Here is a 21,263-nt window from a genome sequence, read left to right as displayed (position 1 = left end):
TTTTACATTATATTTTGTACAGAGCACACATCTTAAACAACACTAACGGTGCAAACCATTTCACACATTTCCAAATGCATCAGCTAATGATGTGTCAATGATAACCCTAAGCAAACAAATAAAACAAAAAATAATATGTGGTATAATAAATAACATATACAAACATTATATAATTGTGGATTTATATTTTCATTTTCAACTTTACATGATCCTGTTAATAGTCTAACAGTCTCACGACCAGCCTGTAAATCTGTGTCACTAATAATAACATGGTGGACCTGCTGATGCCTTCCTGGTAATGTTTGGACTGATCTATGCACCTCAGCTATCCTAAAGGACTCACCAACAGTAGATTTATACTCACCATTGACTTAAAATGGTCCAAACTGCACAATGTGCCTTTGTACTTGTTAATGTAATATTAATGTAACACTTTTACTTGACCGTTGTTAGTGATAAGTATGGCCTGGGCAAAAAATATCACCGTATCTTTGATTTTGTAGACATTAGAAAAGTACAAATTACCTTTGCATTTCATGTATTTTTTTTAATAAATATTTATTTTTCTGTACTTTAAATATGAGCAGAGAGAGAATTATGGAGGACTGATAAATACAAAGGGACATGAAGAGGGTCGAAGAAGAACATTAGGATCAGACATAATACATTTATGTATTTTTATTTGTCCTTAATTCCTTCATATTTTCTCCTTGATTTCTTTATATTTGAAATGTTCCAAAACTGCTAATTTTATAAAAAATAAAAATTATTTGCTTTCTTCTCTAACATTATGAAGAAAAGAAGGCCTGCTGGGAAAGGCTCATTTGTCCAATGAACTTGCTCCCTGTGATTTGTGATAATGTGGACTGTGAGAAGCGTTCGTCAGCAAATACACAAAGTATAATAGCAGCATAATGTTTAGCAAGCACAAAACATAAACGTAAAAAAGAGGGAGGATAAAAGAGAACAGAATACCACTAAACTGACTAAATCCTGTTTCATCATTATCCAATGTAACAGTTGGAGGCTCTCAATAGAGAACAGCAGAAATTGGACTTGAGCAGCGTTGTTAGTGACTATACGGAAGTGCCAACAACTGCAGTTCATCAAATGGCCACATGAGGCTCTAAAGAGAGTTAATCTCCATAGACCCCATGTTAAAATGCCAAACTTTACAGCAGAAATAAACATGTTTACAGCCTGGTACAAAAAACGGGTTTGGTCTCTATAGCTAATTTCTCAAACCTGTTAAAATCTGATTATGGTTTAAAGTCATGCATTATTAGGAGTGTGGCCTTTTTTGGATTAGCTGGAGTTAGATGGTGATGTTACTGTCGGAGCCGCCTACTTTGAGCTTTACAACGGCTCTTTAGAATCCAATGAATGACATCAAGGAGATGAGGTCCATATTTTATGCACAGGTGAGTACATGTTTCTCTTTGTTATGGCGTGGGATCAGGGATTTAAATCTATAGCAACGTAGCCTATTACCTCTCATACGTTGGAAAATGTGCATCTACAGTAAGATGTGTGCAACCAACCGACAAATGTAACATACTACACTCTGAAATACAAAACATGCTAAACCTATTACAATTACAACCATTTGAACTGGGAAAAGTCATTTGTTTTAAGCTCCATCAACCCTACACTTACAGCTTTACTTTACGGTTCCACAGTATCTGCAAATTGCAATCACAGAAATCTGCCCTCTGTATGAAGATTGCATTTCCTTGCTGTAATCATTCCTCCTGTTCACACTGGCCATTAAGACATCCCTTGCTAATGCACTATTAATGTAAGTGATGGTGGACACAATCCACAGTCCTCAGTCTGTCCACATTGAGCTAAAGGTTATTTGAGGCTTCAGAAGTGTGATCTCGGTAAATACAGTATTAGTTTTTAGTACAAAATTCCCGCTTTTTGTTTCCGTCTTTCCCTGCTGAGTGTGTGACACAGCTGGAGAGCCGGCACATTTTCACATCTAACTCGGTGAAGTAAAGGTTTATTTGGACCAAACCAGAGTTGGTGATTGAAACAGTGGAAGGACAATTTTTGGTGAGTATTATTTTGTTTTCTGTCGACTTTGAATGAAGTGTGGTTTTCCTTTTGCCCTGCCACCTGCCGGGGGTCTGCCCTGAAGAGCGAGTAAGAGCCACTGTGCAGCGGACAGAGAGAGACAGTGGGGGGAAATATCGTCTGCACATTTTCACATCTAACTCGGTGAAGTAAAGGTAGAATTAGACAGTTGGAATCGTGGGAGGATTAACCTAAACAAGTTTGAATGAGGCGTGTTTTATATCTTATGTCTGCAATAGCCATCTGTTGGGCTGAAGGTGGCCGGTAGGAACATGCTTAACATAAATGCCCGACCCTAACACCTATTGTCTAACTGAGACTGTTGTAGCCTCATATCAGCTTCAGGATGAACATGAATCTTTACACAGGTCAAAGACAGTGGATTTTGTCCCCCAACGCTCACAGTGAAGTTGATTTGGATGGATCACTTCACTCCAGTATCCACAGGAGGAACGATTACTGCTGTCACGTTCATATGGGCAAATGATTATTGACTTAAAGAATGATGAATCTATGCTTTAAGGTGAAAGTACCAAGACTTTAACAAAAAGAATCCGCTCACTGTCTTTACATATCATTAATAATAATAATACAGATTAATGATCTAATTCTATGAGGTGTTTATATTGTGTTAGATATTACACAAATAAAGGTGTACACATTATTAGAAACTCGTCCATTTAACACAATCCACATCAGCACGGGTCTTCAGCAGAGGGTCCTCAGAGTTACTGCAAGGGCACCGCCAAATTATAGTTTGACAATGTTCTAAAAGTTGTTGTTTTTATTTAAAAAAATATATATATATTAAAGAAATATTACAGTAACATGAATTCAACATATTAGCCAAGATAAATCAACCTATCAATAAAAACAACAACAACATGATAGTCTAACTGTATGATGCAGTGTGCAATCACGAGAGCGAGCTAACCTGTGCTAAATCCCTGTGCTAAATCCCTGTGCGCCACATATCCATGTTTTACTTGATGTGTATGACTTAGTTAGAGAACATACATGACCATGTGCCAGCTGTTGTTTCCTTATTCACAGATGCGGATGCTCGATGCATCAGCATTCTGTTCAAGATGACGTCATCCTCATCAGTACAGACTGATTTATTTTTGTGTATTTGGTGCACTGTTTACAAAGTGCTGGGCAGGACAGTGAATGTTTGCATGTAGAACATGTAACTGAGTGATTGAGCGTCAGTGTAGCAACCCTAGAACCACCACTGAACAAGGTGTTAGAAAGCAACGTGTGGGTAATGGACATTGTCTGAGACACAAAGATTTCAGCTGACATGAACCTGACTGCAGTCAGAGGTTCACGGCTCGTGAAAGAAGAACTACAGCTACAGTTGTTTGACCTTACGGGGTATCACAGCATCCAACACTTTTCCTGGAATCAGGAAACAAATATAATAAATTAATATAATATAATATGAAATATAAATTGTAACAGCCCAGGAAAGTTAATGATCTAGATCTAGTTCATTGTTCATCAGCTGTCTGAGTTGGATGTACAGGTCAATGGTTTCAAACACATCATTTGTTAATGTCAGGTTATACTGACATTAGGTCCACACAGATATGGACACATCTTCATCACATGGGAAGTCCTTGAACACACACTCATCAAGGCAGACTTGAACCTTCTCCAGGTCCAGAGTGCAAACACTCTCTGCCTCTGTACAGATGAGGGACTGCATGCAATATGGAGGGACGTCCATGGGGTGATCGTGAGTTCTGGACTAGACGGACTCTGTGGTTGTTCCAAGTCAATACAACCTCATTAAGTTCTTCCTAGGAGGCAAATAATATTCAGTCAGTCAGATGTGTTAAATATTGAGCATTGGTGATTACTGCCTTAGTCAAGTCATTTGTTATATTTGAGAGTTTTATCTTTTAGTTGTATAATGGTAGGTTGGCACAATAATATTAATACCTATAATGTACTGCAGCCGTGCAACTAATGTTATATCTTCACAGCTTTAAAAATGTGCAGGATAAACCCGTAAATAAAAATGGGCTTTTAGATTGTTATGTCATGCAAATCATTACACTGGACAATTCATAAAGCCCTACTTTTTTGACACAGAGCTACACTGAATACCCACATTATTGTTTTTGACAACTGTTAAAAAATAACTTATTATTCATTCTCTGCACAGGAACACAAGAAATGACTTTTTACACATTAATTTTTTTAAATATTCAACATATTTAACAGTTCTTCATTTCATAATGTGTCATCTACCTGTACTGTTTGAAGAAAGCAGAACTGGATCAGGGACTTGTCCAAGAAGTAGTCTGAGAAGTAGCCATCTTCTCTCAGTTTGTCAAATAGGTCTATCCAAAACTGGACTAACTCACTTCGCAAGGTCAGCCACCATCTTTCAATACGCTGGTTTCCACTGCTTGGACCAAAAGTGACACTGTCTGTTTCTGCTTGATTCCTAGGAAAATGCAAAAACTGCTGCATTTCAGCCATATGGCCATTTTCTGTTCCTAAATCAAGTCTGATTCTGGCAGGGCACCCACCAGCATTGATAACAGCATCAATGAAGTAGCCAGCGATGATCATTTGGTCATTGTTTGTTTTGTAAGCTTCAAGCCATATCATCTTTCTGGAAAACCCATCAATGCATCCACTGATTGCAATTCCATATGGCTTCAGCTTGTCGTAGCCGTCATTGTGCCATACATAGTTTGGACCACAGCTGTGGTAAACACACCTTTGCAGTATTTTTCTTGACCTCATATCAACACCTTCACCATCCAATAACTGCAGCAGTAGTCGCACTGTTTCTTTGCAGTTACAATTCCATGTAACCAACATTTTTGGTGCATTCAAGTTGCCACCTCAGCTATCGGTTTTATTCTTTCGACGCCACAGCTGCTTCCTGCTCAAAATTCTTTCAAGGGTGCGTTTGCTTAGTTCAACTCCATGTGAATCAGCAAGCAAATTAAGTATTTCATCTTTTGTAACTCCAGTCCTCAATGTGCTCACAATCCGTTTCAAGATAAATAGCAGAACATACGCCAAAAAGCTGCTAGCTTGTCTGTTGTGTAAAATATCTCATAATTATGACTTTCCATTAGGATTTTATTTTTTTTACTGGCGAAAATAGGCTTCCATATTAGACCCTCGTACCACACAAGGAAAAACTTCCTCAAAGAAACCCCACAATTAAAGGGGCAAAATGGAAGAAACCTCAGAGAGAGACTGAGGAGGGATCCCTCTCCCAGGACGGACAGACTGTAGTAGATGACGTGTGTACAGGATAAACAACATAGCACAAATACAACATCCATGTGACAGAAATTATGTTGTTATCAAAAAAGAGAAAGTATGGATGAATCCAGCGTAATGTCAAAAAGGCTTCTCTAAAAAATTTTAAAACCTGCCAGATGAAAGACACAGAAACGCGGGGGAATTTTTACACTTTGCAAAGTCATCCCGCTGGCCAGATTGGACCCTTTGGCAGGCCAGTTTTGGCCCCCGGGCCGCATGTTTGACACCCCTGCTCTATTGGTTTATAAGGTACTATGAGATCTTTAAGATATGCTGGAGCCTGACCATTAATTGATTTGTAAGTCAGGAGAAGGATTTTGAATTCTATTCTGTATTTTACCGGGAGCCAGTGCAGAGCAGCTAATACAGGAGTAATATGATCCCGTTTCCTTGTTCTTGTCAAAACACGTGCCGCTGCATTTTGGATCAACTGAAGAGTCTTAAGCAACTTTTTTGGGACAACCTGATAACAATGAGTTGCAGTAATCCAGCCTTGAAGTAACAAATGCATGGACTAGTTCATTTTGATCAATCATTTTGAGACAGGATGTGTCTTATTTTTGCAATGTTACGTTCATTCCTCGCTACTTGTTTGGCTCGGCTGCATCACATTATGACAATATGATTATATTAGTTTAACAGAACAAATAGTTGATATAGTTACTTTAATATGCAATTCTGATAATGAAGAATACATGTGTTGGGTTGTATTAATTATATAAAAGCATTTTATGATTTCAAGGCCCTGTCACATATCCGTATGGCAGAAACGTATGCTGGCGTATATGAAACTTTGTCAGAGTCCAAATACGTCCAACTTTTCATCGGTTCGGAAAAGTGAACATATACAGATACACATGTCTAACCTATTGATAGAGTATCACTTACTTATACAAAATGTATCAGACGAATGCCCAACGAATGCATAACGTATACAAAAATATGGCGTATACAAAATATCAGCAACACGCTGGTGTACGTTGATATAAGGTAAGGTATAAGTAGTATTCGTTAAGAGCTCACTGTGTTACGCTGGTGTACGTTGATATAAGGTAAGGTATAAGTAGTATTCGTTAAGAGCTCACTGTGTTACGCTGGTGTACGTTGATATAAGGTAAGGTATAAGTAGTATTCATTAAGAGCTCACTGTGTTACGCTGGTGTACGTTGATATAAGGTAAGGTATAAGTAGTATTCATTAAGAGCTCACTGTGTTACGCTGGTGTACGTTGATATAATGTAAGGTATAAGTAGTATTCATTAAGAGCTCACTGTGTTACACTGGTGTACGTTGATATAAGGTAAGGTATAAGTAGTATTCATTAAGAGCTCACTGTGTTACGCTGGTGTACGTTGATATAAGGTAAGGTATAAGTAGTATTCATTAAGAGCTCACTGTGTTACGCTGGTGTACGTTGATATAAGGTAAGGTATAAGTAGTATTCATTAAGAGCTCACTGTGTTACGCTGGTGTACGATGATATAAGGTAAGGTATAAGTAGTATTCATTAAGAGCTCACTGTGTTACGCTGGTGTACGTTGATATAAGGTAAGGTATAAGTAGTATTCATTAAGAGCTCACTGTGTTACGCTGGTGTACGTTGATATAAGGTAAGGTATAAGTAGTATTCATTAAGAGCTCACTGTGTTACGCTGGTGTACGTTGATATAAGGTAAGGTATAAGTAGTATTCATTAAGAGCTCACTGTGTTACGCTGGTGTACGTTGATATAATGTAAGGTATAAGTAGTATTCATTAAGAGCTCACTGTGTTACGCTGGTGTACGTTGATATAAGGTAAGGTATAAGTAGTATTCATTAAGAGCTCACTGTGTTACGCTGGTGTACGTTGATATAAGGTAAGGTATAAGTAGTATTCATTAAGAGCTCACTGTGTTACGCTGGTGTACGTTGATATAATGTAAGGTATAAGTAGCATTCATTAAGAGCTCTGTGTTACGCTGGTATCACGTAAGGTATTCTGAAACTAAAACAAAAAGTGAATAGTCAAAGCAGCCTGATGCAGTTTTCAGATTAGGATACTTTATTAGGGCATATTTCATCACAGCTATATTTTACAATGTGTGCTGCGTGCATTGGTCCATACTCTATATGTCAACAAGTCAAGTTTACAGCTTCCTCAAGTTAGGACTCACCAACTCCCAATACTTCAATCCAATTCACATTTTTATGCATTACATTTAACATAATTTTTTCTATTTGGCTGTCTTAGTTAGCCAATGACACATACAGACTGTGCTCAGTAAGTATCATACACATCTAGTTACAATTATCAAGTAAGGATGAAAATACCCTTCTTGTCCGGTCATCCTTTAAATTTATGTGGAAATCTGTAATAACAAAATATAGTGTGCGTTATTTATATGAGTTTTTAAGTGTCAAAATGTGTTTTCCCACACTTGCTGCTTTAAAGATAGTCACCTAATTAACCAGAATTACCGCCTCGCAGTTAAATGCCTCCAATTGATCATTAAGTTTGTGGGACCTTCACAGCAAGTACAAAGCAGCAATAGTGATTAGTTCTTCCATTGTTGATGGTGAAAAGAAATGTCAGAAATAAATACATTTAGTTTCTATGGAGTTTAAGCCCCGCCTTCTCTCCGGCGTGCCTATTACGATTGACGTGAGTAAACACAAATGATGCCGTAGTCATAGTTGCTTGAGTAAGAGGGGGCGAAAATTAGCTTGGCGTGCGGTGTGAACGGCCCATTAGTCAGGCTTCTTTTTTAGTCGGTCTGAACGCAGTCTTTGCACTTGTGATTTTAACTGGAGCACTTCAATACAACCTGTTGACCCAAGAATGGAATTTAGGTCATGTGATGACACTTGAGCAAGTCTGAATAAAGACGATGAGATATGGTTGAAAGCTCCAAAAAGCTAGTAAGTGGACCATTGAGTTTAGATAATTTTTTCACACATGTTCAACTTTCATACTAGAATATGCTGATGTTTACTGATGGATGAATTAACTTAGATTTGTAGGTCATGTGATCAGGACCAGGTCTCACTCTGGAATCGGCCTGTCCTCTCCATGGTTGCCAGCATCTGCTCAGCGTCCTTGGCGGACATGCTCCCCTCCTTCTGGAACACTTCTTTCAGAGCATCACACACACTTGTTGGCATCTCTTTAGCATTACTGCATAGGAAGAAAAGTAGGCCATCACACACACACACACACACACACACACACACACACACACACACACACACACACACACACACACACACACACACACACACACACACACACACACACACACACACACACACACACACACACAGAGTTTTGTACTGTCCTTTTTTACTGTCCAGCAAACTGGGAACTTGTGCTACATGCCAGCATCAAGCACAAAAAGTGGTACATTTATTTGTGTCCCACATCCCTGCTGAAGATTCTGGAGCATCATGAATTGAGTTCTCCAGCTCCAGTGAGTGTTTAGAAGATTTGAGTCTGAACAAGTTGTCTCAAGAAGCTGGTTACTGAGTGACATGAGAGATGTCTTTTCTCATGTTTGTCTATTGTCTGTGTTGTTTTAAAAATGTGTGTCACGTCATATCGTTTCTGTTTACTGCAAACCAAATCTACCAACAGGTACAAATAAAATAACCTGAACCTCTCTCTCTAAATGTCAGTAAAGCATCTTCACATTAAAGGGTAATATTCTATATTTCTCTTTTTGTCAATAAATTCCATGTGCAGACCCAAACCAACAATGAATGTATCTACTAACAAGTACTGTGTGTGTATCAAAGCCTGATATACTGTATCTTCTTCTTCTGTGGCCATATTGGTCACTATTGTTGTTATGATATGACATTGACAGAGCTCCATTGTTGTTAAAAACACATCAATGAGCCACAAAGTTGCACTGGCTCACATGTTCCTTCATTACCATGAACACACACACACAAGGATTACTGTGGATTAATCTGCAGCTGAGTCACCAACTGACGCACCATTTCTTCCTGTTTGAGTATTGTTTGCTAACAACTACAGTGACCAGCTGTTTTTAGGAAATTATTGAGAATTTACATTTAACTTTTTTAAAAGATTTACATTTCAGGACAGGAAAACTGTGCTTCCAGCTGAGAGCCACAGACAGGAAGTTGGAATGTATTGAGAGACGACTAGCACATTGTTGGTTGTTGTAATTGTATCCTATTTAACAAGGATATAAAATAACAATAATATAAAATAGCATCAGACTGTTCCTTTCACAGTAACACTGTTGCTGCTGCTGAGGCAGGAAGCATTACTGGAAGTGACGTGCAGACTGTAAGTGCTCAATTAAAGGCTTGAAGGGCAGAATGCTATGAAGGTCTGTGTGACTGAAAAGTTACATGCATAAATCCTTATAAAATTGTCATTTGGGCGCAGAGGGCATACTTTTTTTTTTATCATATCGTGCCCTAGTGAGAAGTGAGCCAGACTCATGAAATCAGAGATCCTGGATTAAACTCAAAGGTGGAAAACAGCAGTGTAGAGGGGGGAGCAGCGCTCAAAAATCCTAATTGTCTCAAGTGTCTCTTTTGTGGTTTCAAAAAGCCCTATTATCAGAATCAAATCTCAGTGGATGGTCATTAGAGATCTGTAACTTTGGAAGATATCCATTTGATTTGTCTAACTCAGACTGCTGAAGCTTCAGATAAACTATGGAACATATTTTTGAATGGAATGATGACTGTCCATCATCTATAGCTCTATAAGAAGGGGTTTCTTAATGGCCAGTATAAATAGGAGGAAAGATAAATATTTATATGGGTACCTGACTATTGTTTTAAGACAGATTTGAAAAATTGTGAACCTATCTTTGTGAACAAAGGAAATGTTTGGTTATGGTGCCTTGGACTCACCCAGCGATGTAAAAGCAGGCACGTCTATTGGCAATCAGGTCCCATAGGAGCTCAGCGTTCTCCCTCACACGGTCCTGCACATACACCTTTTCCTCCTATAATACAAAAACATTCAGTTTTATTATTAGCCACAAATGATACACACAGTTCCAATGCTAGCTGGGGTAGGTAGCTAGGTGGCGTTAGCACATGGCGGCATGAGTGCAGTATTAACAGTGAATCTGGCTTTACTGAGTGTCAAATCCTAAACCTGTTTTCAATTCATATATTATACGAGTGTATATATATGTATTATTATAAATACCTGTACTTTTGTTCCCCCTCAGCAGAATTTTGTCAATTTATACAACTACTGTATATTAATGAACTCATAGTATAGAGTATTTTATACAATAAACAACAACCATCGATTGATCTGATTTCACCAAGTTTGTTTTCTTGTGTTGCTTTTAAATTAATATTCTGTCCTTTCCTGTGATCATTGACATGTGTGCTGAGTGAGTGTGTGTGACCTGGTCTCGTGAGAAGGCAGTGAAGAGGGTCAGATATCCAGTCTTCATTATCTCCTCCCACTCTGACCTGAAGTAGAAGTCTTTGGATTCAGAGCGACAGCCAAAGAACAGGACGTTGTCTAAACAGCAGGAAGATTAGGAGGTGTGTCATGTCAGAGCTGTGAAAGGATGTGAAGTGAGGTCATTCATTTAGAAATAAGAGACAACTTCAGAGAGGTAAAGGTCTCACTGTTTTTTCCCTCAGCAATCCTCTCTTGTAAAGCCGACCTGAAGGGCGCTACTCCTGTTCCGGGTCCAACCATTATCACAGGGGGGTCCTTCTCTTTGGGGAACTTCAGACTTCCCTTCTTCACCCACAGAGGCACATACACCTCCCCTGCAACACCGTTTAATACAGCACGTATGTCACATGACCTTTTTAATGTAATGCAACATATAATCAACATTTTTTGCATCAGGATGTACATATTGTCCAAGTTATGTGGTATTTCTTATGAACTGTACGACTTGGTGATGATTACAGTATTTGGTAAGGACACAAAAACAATTCTTTAAGACCTTCAAATAGCAGTGTTTCCTCAGTTGCAGGAAAAAAATAAGCATTTAATCTAAACTGGCTTATATTTGCGATGAGTCCTTAGTCATAATTTCCCATGTTTGTGAATATATTTAATCATATTTTAGTAACATGTCTCAGTTTTTGTGATCTTGTTGATCTTCATGTTGATCTGTTTTCTTGATCAATTCTGTAATTTAGCACTAATTCTACCACTACGACAGTCATATTGTCACTTTACTGCTCTTAGTATCTCTATTTAAAAGAAATACTGTAATTGACTGCAGTCTGTTCTATTTTGCGGTTTTTAGTTTTTTCGGCCAAGCTGACACAATGAAATACTTCCTGCATGGATTTATTATATTAAAGTGTTCCAGTATGTATCTAACTTATGAGTGTGCACAGTAAATAAGTGTGTGTGTGTGTGTGCGAGTGTGTGTGTGCAGTAAATAAGTGTGTGTGCGTGTGTGTGTGTGTGTGTGTGTGTGCGTGTGTAGTAAATAAGTGTGTGTGCGTGTGTATGTGTGTGTGCGAGTGTGTGTGTGCAGTAAATAAGTGTGTGTGTGTGCAGTAAATAAGTGTGTGTGTGTGCGTGTGTGCAGTAAATAAGTGTGTGTGTGTGTGTGTGTGCGTGTGTGTATGTGCAGTAAATAAGTGTGTGTGTGTGTGTGTGTGTGCAGTAAATAAGTGTGTGCGTGCGTGTGTGTGTGTGTGCAGTAAATGTGTGAGTGTAACCCCCTAATATATTTTAACTAAACTGTATCAGTGATCACCCTTCATGTATTCATTATCAATTAAGACTCAACAACTCTTGTTGTGTAGTACTAATTGTGTATATATGTAGAACTTAGTTGGTACCAAAAAGAAAAGAAATTAGGAAATTAGTGAATTAAATTACTTGTATAAGCCACTTAAGAAAGAATCTGTACATACAGCACACATTTCAACAAGCTGTATGCTTGTCTGAACACACAACCTCGAGCCAATCAGAATGCAGTAATCTCTGTGGCTATGATCTAAGCACTTGTAAAGTGTTGTGAGACCTTGTGCAGGGTCCAGGGATGCTAACCAGGTGGAGCAGAGGCCTCTTCGTGGTTTGTACAGCTTGGTTTTGTAACGAACCACAGCTACCAGGATCTGAAGCCTGTGTGGGTGAGCCTATGTGGAGAGGAGGATCTTTTAGAATAAGTCAACTTTTACCTTGTTTTTACTTCTCAATGAATTTCATTTACAACTTTGCCTCAGGCATCCAATAATACAGCATATTTAAAAAAGTTAAATAGTTGTCATGAAGGATGATATACCTGGAGAGAGGAGGCAATGGAGAATGAGCGAGGCTGGATTTCAGGGAATAGATCTAGCAGATAGTCTGCATTGAGTTCGGCTGTAGTATGGGGGAAATCTGCCAAAACCTGCAGAGAGCACAACACACTCACTAAGCAGGCTAAAGGACATGTTTACAGGTTTAAAGCTTCCATGTGTAGGAGGCTTAAAACAGCAATGATCTGACTTTGACTCCATTTTCAGCAGAATTGCCTACGTTTTCTACAAACAGAAATGGATGCTATAAAAGTAATAAAAAAAGATACTATAACCACATACAATTATACACAAGGGTCTTTACAAAAGTAAAAAGCTAAATCAGAGTGTAATGTTATTTTTCCTTGATTCTTTTTTTCACAGCCGACTGACTAACTCTGAGCTTCACCTCCAGCGCAGTGCGGCGCGGCCTGTTGCAGTAGCTGTGCAGCTCGTCCTGGCCTGCCGCTGAGCTGAACTCGAGCAGCTTCTCCTGCTCCACATCGTTGGTGGCAAAGGAAGACAGCAGTTCAAAGAAGGAGCGTCGAGGCACAGCGGCTATGTCCAGGTAGCTTTCTACCAGGTGGCGCACAGTGCAGGGCTGAGGAAGCCTGGCTGGCACTGAGAAGACAGAGGTTCATGGTTATTCCACCATCAAGAGTCTTTCAAAGGAGCATTGTTGATTTTCAACCGGCTTTGTATCATTGCAATGTGGGTTGTTTGTGCAGATGAACAATTATGTTTTTTAAAGTGACGATTCTGCTTTAATGCTGCACTAATCAGTCATTTTATCGTGACACAAACAAAAACACAGAATGATCAACGGACTCCGCATTCCCCCCAGCTCTGAGTCCCTTTTAGCCTCTTTCAGTCCATTGTTTTGGTTTTATGAACAACTTTACTGTCTGGTTGAGTCTCACCACTTATGCACTTCAGCAGGCAGCAGTTTTAAACTCTGATAAACCCACTGTACACTCTCTGTCCAGCACCAACCACCACACAGACACACAGGTGGTTACAATCATCAGGTGGACACAAACACAACTCCAGATGAAAGTCAATGTTAGAGATTAGTCAGTGAGCTTGCTGGGCAGCATGTCATTGGTTAAAAGGTGGAGAGGCAGGTATTGATCCAAATGTAGTGAAAAGTGACAAAAGTGACCTGATAAAAAGAGTCATTAAATAAAATAAGATGTGAAACTTTAAGAATTTCTTAAATTATTTCACAATTATTTTGTTCATTTATACATTTCTATGAATGTATTGATATTATTAATTTATAAAGTGTTATTTATTTCCAATTGAACTCTAGGCTGTCAAAAGAAGGTTACAGGGTTGTTAATGATGGAGCAAGTAATTAGCTGAAATGACACCTCTGGAACTGGAATATACTCTATAATATAATATAATATAATATAATATAATATACATTTTAAGGCAGTACTAGGATTACTTGTTTTTAGCTTACTTGATTTCTTTGCAATTAACCAAAAGTCTTGGATAATGCACACATTAAAAAAGCAAACACACTGGCCTACCTGCAGTGTTGTCTGTGGGCCTGAGAGTGAGGCTGGCCTCTGGATCTAATCTCAGCAGTTGACAGAATTGCTGTACGTCCTCAGGTGTGTTACATGGATGCATCATCACCACGTCACCAGCAGCAAACCTACACAACAATACCACAACTCATGTCCAAGAAGGCATACAACTTTCATTTTGCATTCAAAAGAAGAAAACAAGTGTATCCCACAACTCATCACAGTGGTGCACAACTCCAGTCTAGTTGGCAGAGTGAGTTGCTGTTATGACTTAAAACGTTATGATTGCAAGGAAGAGAAGAGTACCCAGGATGCATCACTGATGGATTGTAAAACTTATCTTACTTCCAATAAGGTCTTAATGAATGACTATCATGATCGCTCGCTCTGCTTCTCATAATGAATCCACTGATACACGTTATTAGAGGGGGTGGTGACAGCCTAGTGGTCTTGTGGTACGGCTTCCAAATACAACACCAGATGGTTGTGAGTTCAACACCTGAGCAAGGTACTTAACCCTGAGCTTCTCCAGGGAGACTGTCCCTGTAGTAAGTCGCTCTGGATAAGAGTGTCTGCTAAATGACCTGTAATAATTAGAGTGAAATATGCTGCCTGTTATATAATATCAGTGCAAAAGCACTGAACTACAGGACCTTAAGTTGAATTCCTATTTGCTCATATGCTGCATGTGAAGCATTTTGATGATATTCATTTATTCATCCATGTTTGCGTAAATGAAAATGAAAATATAGAGGGAGAGTGCTGGTTAGATTATCACTGTGGTTGTACAAAGGTTTATTAAGGTTTTATTTTACTTTTTTTATTGACTGATCTGATAAGAGAAGAATCACCTCAACGGGTGACATTGGCTCATATACATTAATGAAAAATGGGAAAAGGAATTGAACGATAGATATTATGAGAGGTTTATATGATGGAAAAAAGTGACCAATCAACTTAGAACAAGAGAGAATATTTTGTTAGTAAATGGAAGAAATGGATGATTTATGACACAGTGGAAAATTACAAACTGATATACAGTTGTGGTCAAAAGTTTACATACACTTGTAAAGAACATGTATGTCATGGCAGTCTTAAGTTTCCAATAATTTCTAAAACTCTGATTTTTCTGTGACTGAGTGATTGAAGTACATACTTCTTTGTCACAAAAAAGATTTTTGAAGTTTGGTTATGTTATGAATTTATTATGGGTCTACTGAAAATGTGACCAAATCTGCTGGGTCAAAAATATACATACAGCAATGCTAATATTTAGTTATATGTCCTTTGGCCATTTTCACCTCAATTAGGGGCTTTTGGTAGCCATCCACAAGCTTCTGGTTGAATCTTTGACCACTCCTCGACAGAATCGGTGCAGGTCAGCAAAATTTGTTGGCTTTCTGACATGGACTTGTTTCTTCAGCACTGTCCACATTAAGGTTTAAAAGTCAGGACTTTGTAAAGGCCATTCTAAAGCCTTAATTCTAGCTTGATTTAACTGTTCCTTTACCACTTTTGATGTGTGTTTGGGGTCATTGTCCTGTTAGAACACCAAACTGCAGTCAAGACCCAACCATCTGGCTGATGATTTTAGGTTCTCCTGAAGAATTTGGAGGTAATTCTTAATTCTTTATTATTCCATTTACTTTCTGTAAAGCACCAGTTCCATTGGCAGCAAAACAGGCCCAGAGCATAATACTACTACCACCATGCTTGACATTAGGCATGGTGTTCTTGGGGTTAAAGGCCTCACCTTCTCTCCTCCAAACATATTTCTGGTCATTGTGGCCAAAAAGCTCATTTTTAGTTTGATCTGACCACAGAACTTTCCTCCAGAAGGCCTTTTTTTTGTCAATGTGATCAGCAGCAAACTCCAGTCGAGCCTTAAGGTGCCGCTTCTGGAGCAAGAGCTCCCTTCTTGCACGGCAGCCTCTCAGACCATGCCGATGTAAAACACGCTTGACTGTGGGCACTCACACCTGTGTTCCAGCAGCTTCTACTTCATAGTTCACAGATCTGCTTTCTGGTGGTTCTCGTTTGAATCTTGACCATCCTGACCAATGTTCTCTCAGCAGCAGGTGATAGCTTGCGTTTTCTTCCTGGTCGTGGCAGTGACACAACTGTGCCATGCACTTTATACTTACAAACAATTGTTTGCAGTTAATCTTGGGACCTGTAGCGGCTCCAAGTGACTTTTTCAAGTCAATGATCCACTTTTTCATATCCATGCTGAGCTCCTTTGACTTTCCCATTGTAGCGTTTGTGGTCTAATGCTAAAGTCTAATGATTGTATCAAATGAACACTATTTAAATGTATTGACAGCTGTAGTCAATCATAATCACTCACAAGAAGTTAAGAGGCCATACTACAAAGCTCATTTGATTAACACAACTTTCTACATTACCAAAATTAATAATTCATGTTGCTGTATGTATATGTTTGACCCAGCAGATTTGGTCACATTTTCAGTAGACCCATAATAAATTCATAAAATAACCAAACTTCAAAAATCTTTTTTGTGACAAAGAAGTATGTACTCCAATCAGTCTATCACAGAAAAATAAGAGTTTTAGACATTATTGGAAACTCAAGACTGCCATGACATACATGTTCTTTACAAGTGTAAACTTTTGACCACAACTGTGACCTTCAATAATGGACACTTATAACCATGGGTACTGACATTTTCAAAAAAATGGAAATTGAGGATTTTTAATCCTCTTTTAACAGTTACACACATATACACAGCACACACAGTGACATTTAGACTCTGCATTTAACCCATCGTAGTATCAGGAGCAGTGGGCAGCTACTATATTATCTGCTCAAAGGCCACCTCGCAGTGCACAGGAGGTGGACTGGTACTTTGAGAGAAGTCCCTATAGACTGAGCTACTACCGCCCCCAATTTCAGTTTGTTTATTTCGTTTTTTCTTCCTCTGGTTTATGGCTACAAAAAAGTTTAAATACTTCTGGTAACAAAAACTCAAAACATTTTTTTTTAATTGCCATAAGATTAAGGTAATGGTGTGCATATTTGTAAGGGACTCAAGATTACTTACTCAATGTTGGATCCACTGATGTCAAACTCTTTGTGCCTCACATCCTGAAAGTGTGACATGTCCGTTACTCTCTGACTGGAAACTAGTCTGGCAGGGAAGGGGTGGGACTGGGAGGGGACTGTTTGCTCCATGGGAATCCTCAGCCTGTCATCTGTCTTCTCTTTTACACCATCCAGGAAATGGAAAGTGTATGTTGGAGGGAGCCTGCCACAAGAGTCAAGCAAAAAATACATATGTATCAAACTAGTAGGATTTAACACGAAACCCAAACAGGAATTAATAATAGGCTTTTGAAACACAATTTATATAAAAATATGCAACCACAGAATGAGATTCTGTGTCAAATCAAGAGGATACTCACGGTTCATCTTCCCTCAGTGGAATCACATTGGCCATAGATGGGTACAGAGCAAACACTTTCTCCCAAAACGATGTAAGCCACGGGTCAATCACAGCGTCCGACCTGGTTCACAGAGTTTGTGGTAAGTAAACGCAGCGTCCACGGTTCGATTCCAGCTGGAAACGTTTCTGCCTTTCTCCCCACGTTTCCAGACTCACTTCACTTTTCTCGATGAATTGAAAGATTCTGGATAATGTACATTTCCATAACAGTTTTGTCAAACTCACCACTCTGCTGCTCTGAACTTTAGGTATGGTTTTAATCACACATTTAAAAACGATTTTATTTAAAGTGTTGTTTTTTTGCAATCGCTGTTGAGTTATTGTCAAAGATAAAGCAATTGGAATAAATTAAAACATTATTTGTGTTAAAAAGAGAAACTGACAGCAGCAGGGTGGCGAGTATGACATGACAGGTACTAACATATTTGTCCTTGACCAAGGAATCAAAAGGAAAACATTTTTTTTGTTTTCATACCTCATGGTTCAAGAGTTATGAGCCCAAATATAAAGTACTTTATGAATGCCCACATTGGATCTGCACCAAAACCTAAACACTTTCTCAGTTCTTACTTGGCCCAAAGCCAAACTATGCACACAATGTTACAAAAAAAAAGTGTTGTAGTAAAACAGAAACTCTAATGTGGATAGAGATAGATGTTATATCAGTTACCTCCTGAAATTTACTTGTTTTATGAACAATTTTTCTTTCCATAATTCAAATCCCATTCCAATAAGCTAAGGCCAGTCCCCTGCCCAGCCTGCTGCTGGTTGATGTCCAGTCCCAAGAAAATAAGACTCAGGCTCACAAAGCAACAGAACTGTGTGGCTCCAAAGTTGATGGACAAAGTTTCCCCAATGTCAAATGTTTTAATGTTAAAGATGCATATTATCTTCTTAGAGAATTCATCATTGTTTTGGTTTCTTTACATTCCTCCTGTTGCATATACATAAAAATTGCACTTCAGGAATGCACTACTGTTTCTGTTCTGTTCTGTTTTGTCATGTTTTCGTGTTTAACATAATGGACTAAGCTACAACTGCATTTCGTTGTTATTAATATAAAACCACTCTTTCTGGTATTACTGTTAAAAAAGGTCAGCTCAGAGAAAAACTTATATGGAAACATTGTCTTTTAATGAAAACATACAGTATATCTGATTCCCCTCCCAGTTAATGAGGTGATAAACCAGCTCCTTCTGACGTGTTGTTTCTTACCCCAGGTCATGTTGGTCATCTGCCAGCCCAACAGGCAACAGCACACTGGCACCCAGCTGCAGAAGGCGCTTATGAAGCTTCTTAGCCACAAAATTGAACCTATGGGTAAAAGTGATTGACTATGAGTCATTCTGACTGTGTACTGTGAGAACTGTTAACCTGAAAAGTACTGACTTAGGATACGAGGAGTCCCCCAGGCCCAGTATGGCACAGTCCAAGCGACTCAGAGAGCCAACAGGCAAAGACTTCCTAAAGACAAACTTCCAGAAGTTCTTTGAAGAAAGTAGAGAGGGACAGTAGACATAGATGAACAGGGTTAGACATACACACATTCATGGGTTTTCTTGTTTCAATGTATCTGTCTGTATTTTGACAAATCTAACGTCTAGTATGAGATCAGAACAAAACTACTCACACATACAACCCTATGGTTTTCTACACCGGTTATAGAACAAATGTAAGTGATAAGCCACTTCAAAACTCAATTAAACTATTCTCCCTTTCACTGTATGTCTCTTTGTTATTTATCTATCTGTATATTTACCTTCATATTGTCTGGAGGGTCTCCCTGGCCAGCGGTGGCGCAAACAAAAACAACCAGAGACTCTGAGATCAAGTTTGCCTGTTTGATGAGAGGTAACACACAAGGGCATTTTCATGTAGGCTTTAACATACCCAAACAAATGTCACCCATTACTGCAGGGAACTGTGTTCAATCCCCGGACCTGGTGCTGTAACTATAAATGGCCAGAGCAATAATAATCCACTCTCCTTGCTGGACATAATACCACCACACTCACCACGTTGTAGTTATCCAAAGGTAACACTTGAACCTGCAGCTGCCTTCTCTGCGCCTGCCGTGCAATCCTCTGGGCTGTATCCTGGGCTGTACCAGTTTGACTCCCATACAGGACGAGCACAGAGGGGTTTGACATCATTACTGAGAGAGACAGAGGTCACAAAAGGCTCTGTTATTAAAAGAACATGGACTTGGAATAGTAAAAATAATACTAGAAAGGATTAACACAAATTAAACAAAACAAGAGCGTGAGGTCACACACAAGAAGAGAATGTTTAGACAAATGAATAATTTGATAATTTGAGTGACCTCTGCATCTCTAAAGAAGTAAACCGAAAATAGATGTGATGCTTTATAGTAATATGACTTAATAACAGTATATGGCCCAATTGATGGGAATGCACTGTGCCGTGTGATGTGATTTGTATGACCACTATTTTATTGTATTTTTATTATTCTAATATTTTCACATCATTGTAATATTTAGTGTCCTTGCACGTGGTCACTTCATCATGTAATGGAATGTTTACTTTCAGACAGGGTAGTCCATATAGTGAACCAGCTGCAATCAATCTGTTTTACATATGCTCCATATGTTACTAATTATTTTAATGTGACATTGTGTATTGTGACAAGTCGACAATAAAAGTACATTAGCCTTGACCAGTAAATATTTCAATTATTTGTACAGTAAATATTACATTACATTACCAAGACTAACTCTCTTAAAACACAGATAGTTAGCTTATATCAAGTATATGCACGTAGGCTACTCATAACTTCCATTTCCTACATTATTTCACGAAGTTAGTTACATGACATTACATGACTGGGTTGCTAGCTGCTAGCAGGCTAGTTAGCTGGCTTGAAAATATGGTCTATTATTTTTGTTCGTATATATTTATTTTCTCAATAAGTCCCATATATCCCTGAATACCAATGCAACATGAAACATACCGCTGTTGTCTTTGTCAAAAGTAGCCTTAAATGCTAATAAACTAAACAGACAGTAAGGCAGGCAGCTCTACATTCAACATCAACGCTACACTTTACTGCAAGCCAGTTTCACATTGTGATTGGCTCGTGCGTTGATGCTACATTTAAAGACACATATAGAAAATCAGAGATTTGTGTTTTCTAATTGAAAATATATATTTTCTTCAAAGTTCATTGGACGAGCCACTAGTCATTTACAGGGTCTAAAATGATATATAGGCTATTCTTTGTGTCCGATAATGTCTTCTGTCCTGTTTTTTATAGGTCTTCTTTAGGGTACATCCGGCCACACTGGTCACTTGGGTTCTTGTTTTGTCTTATTTGTCTTGTTTGTTTGTCTTATTGGTGAACACACCACCCACAGTCGTTAAGTTATGTAAGCTTCTACCAAGTGCTGCAAGTACTGTAACAATATTTGTAAGTTAATATATATATATATATATATATATATATATATATATATATATATATATATATATATATATATATATATATATTAAAAATACCTATACAAAATACAATGTGCTGCCACCTTGATATTCTTGATATGCTTTTTCAAAAATGTTTTAAATTTCATGGCCTCAGATCTACAAATCATAAACACATCTCTTCTCTCAGGTGTATTTCTACAGGC

The 21,263-nt window shown here is 38.4% G+C and overlaps 1 protein-coding gene across 1 annotated transcript; it reads right to left on the bottom strand.

The window, feature by feature from the left end:
* Positions 1-8,134: 8,134 nt before the first annotated feature.
* On the bottom strand, positions 8,135-20,698 carry ndor1 (NADPH dependent diflavin oxidoreductase 1). Its single transcript, XM_029444273.1, has 15 exons — positions 20,591-20,698; positions 19,635-19,774; positions 19,379-19,456; positions 19,009-19,106; positions 18,835-18,933; positions 17,579-17,680; positions 17,218-17,421; positions 14,156-14,283; positions 13,027-13,238; positions 12,623-12,730; positions 12,362-12,476; positions 10,992-11,138; positions 10,763-10,881; positions 10,251-10,345; positions 8,135-8,532 (listed from the first exon to the last, which is right to left on the bottom strand). Exons 2-15 carry the CDS (start codon positions 19,770-19,772, stop codon positions 8,388-8,390), a joined length of 1,788 nt encoding a protein of 595 aa, XP_029300133.1. The 5' UTR covers positions 19,773-19,774; positions 20,591-20,698; the 3' UTR covers positions 8,135-8,387.
* Between the last annotated feature and the right edge of the window lie 565 nt (positions 20,699-21,263).

This window comes from Cottoperca gobio, chromosome 12 (assembly GCF_900634415.1).
Source record: "Cottoperca gobio chromosome 12, fCotGob3.1, whole genome shotgun sequence".
NCBI lineage: Eukaryota > Metazoa > Chordata > Actinopteri > Perciformes > Bovichtidae > Cottoperca > Cottoperca gobio.
The sequence above is the reverse complement of the archived record's forward strand: the minus strand, read 5'-3'. Positions and strand labels throughout refer to the sequence as shown.

What these genes read in the sequence shown, in the direction of transcription:
- ndor1 (XM_029444273.1), bottom strand. Translation starts at nt 19,772, where the DNA reads ATGATGTCAAACCCCTCTGTGCTCGTCCTGTATGGGAGTCAAACTGGT. An exon ending in ATCAGTGGATCCAACATTGA is followed by an intron (nt 14,284 to 17,217) that starts GTAAGTAATCTT and finishes ATTGTTGTGTAG; the next exon opens with GTTTGCTGCTGGTGACGTGG. An exon ending in CGCGCCGCACTGCGCTGGAG is followed by an intron (nt 12,731 to 13,026) that starts GTGAAGCTCAGA and finishes TGCTCTCTGCAG; the next exon opens with GTTTTGGCAGATTTCCCCCA.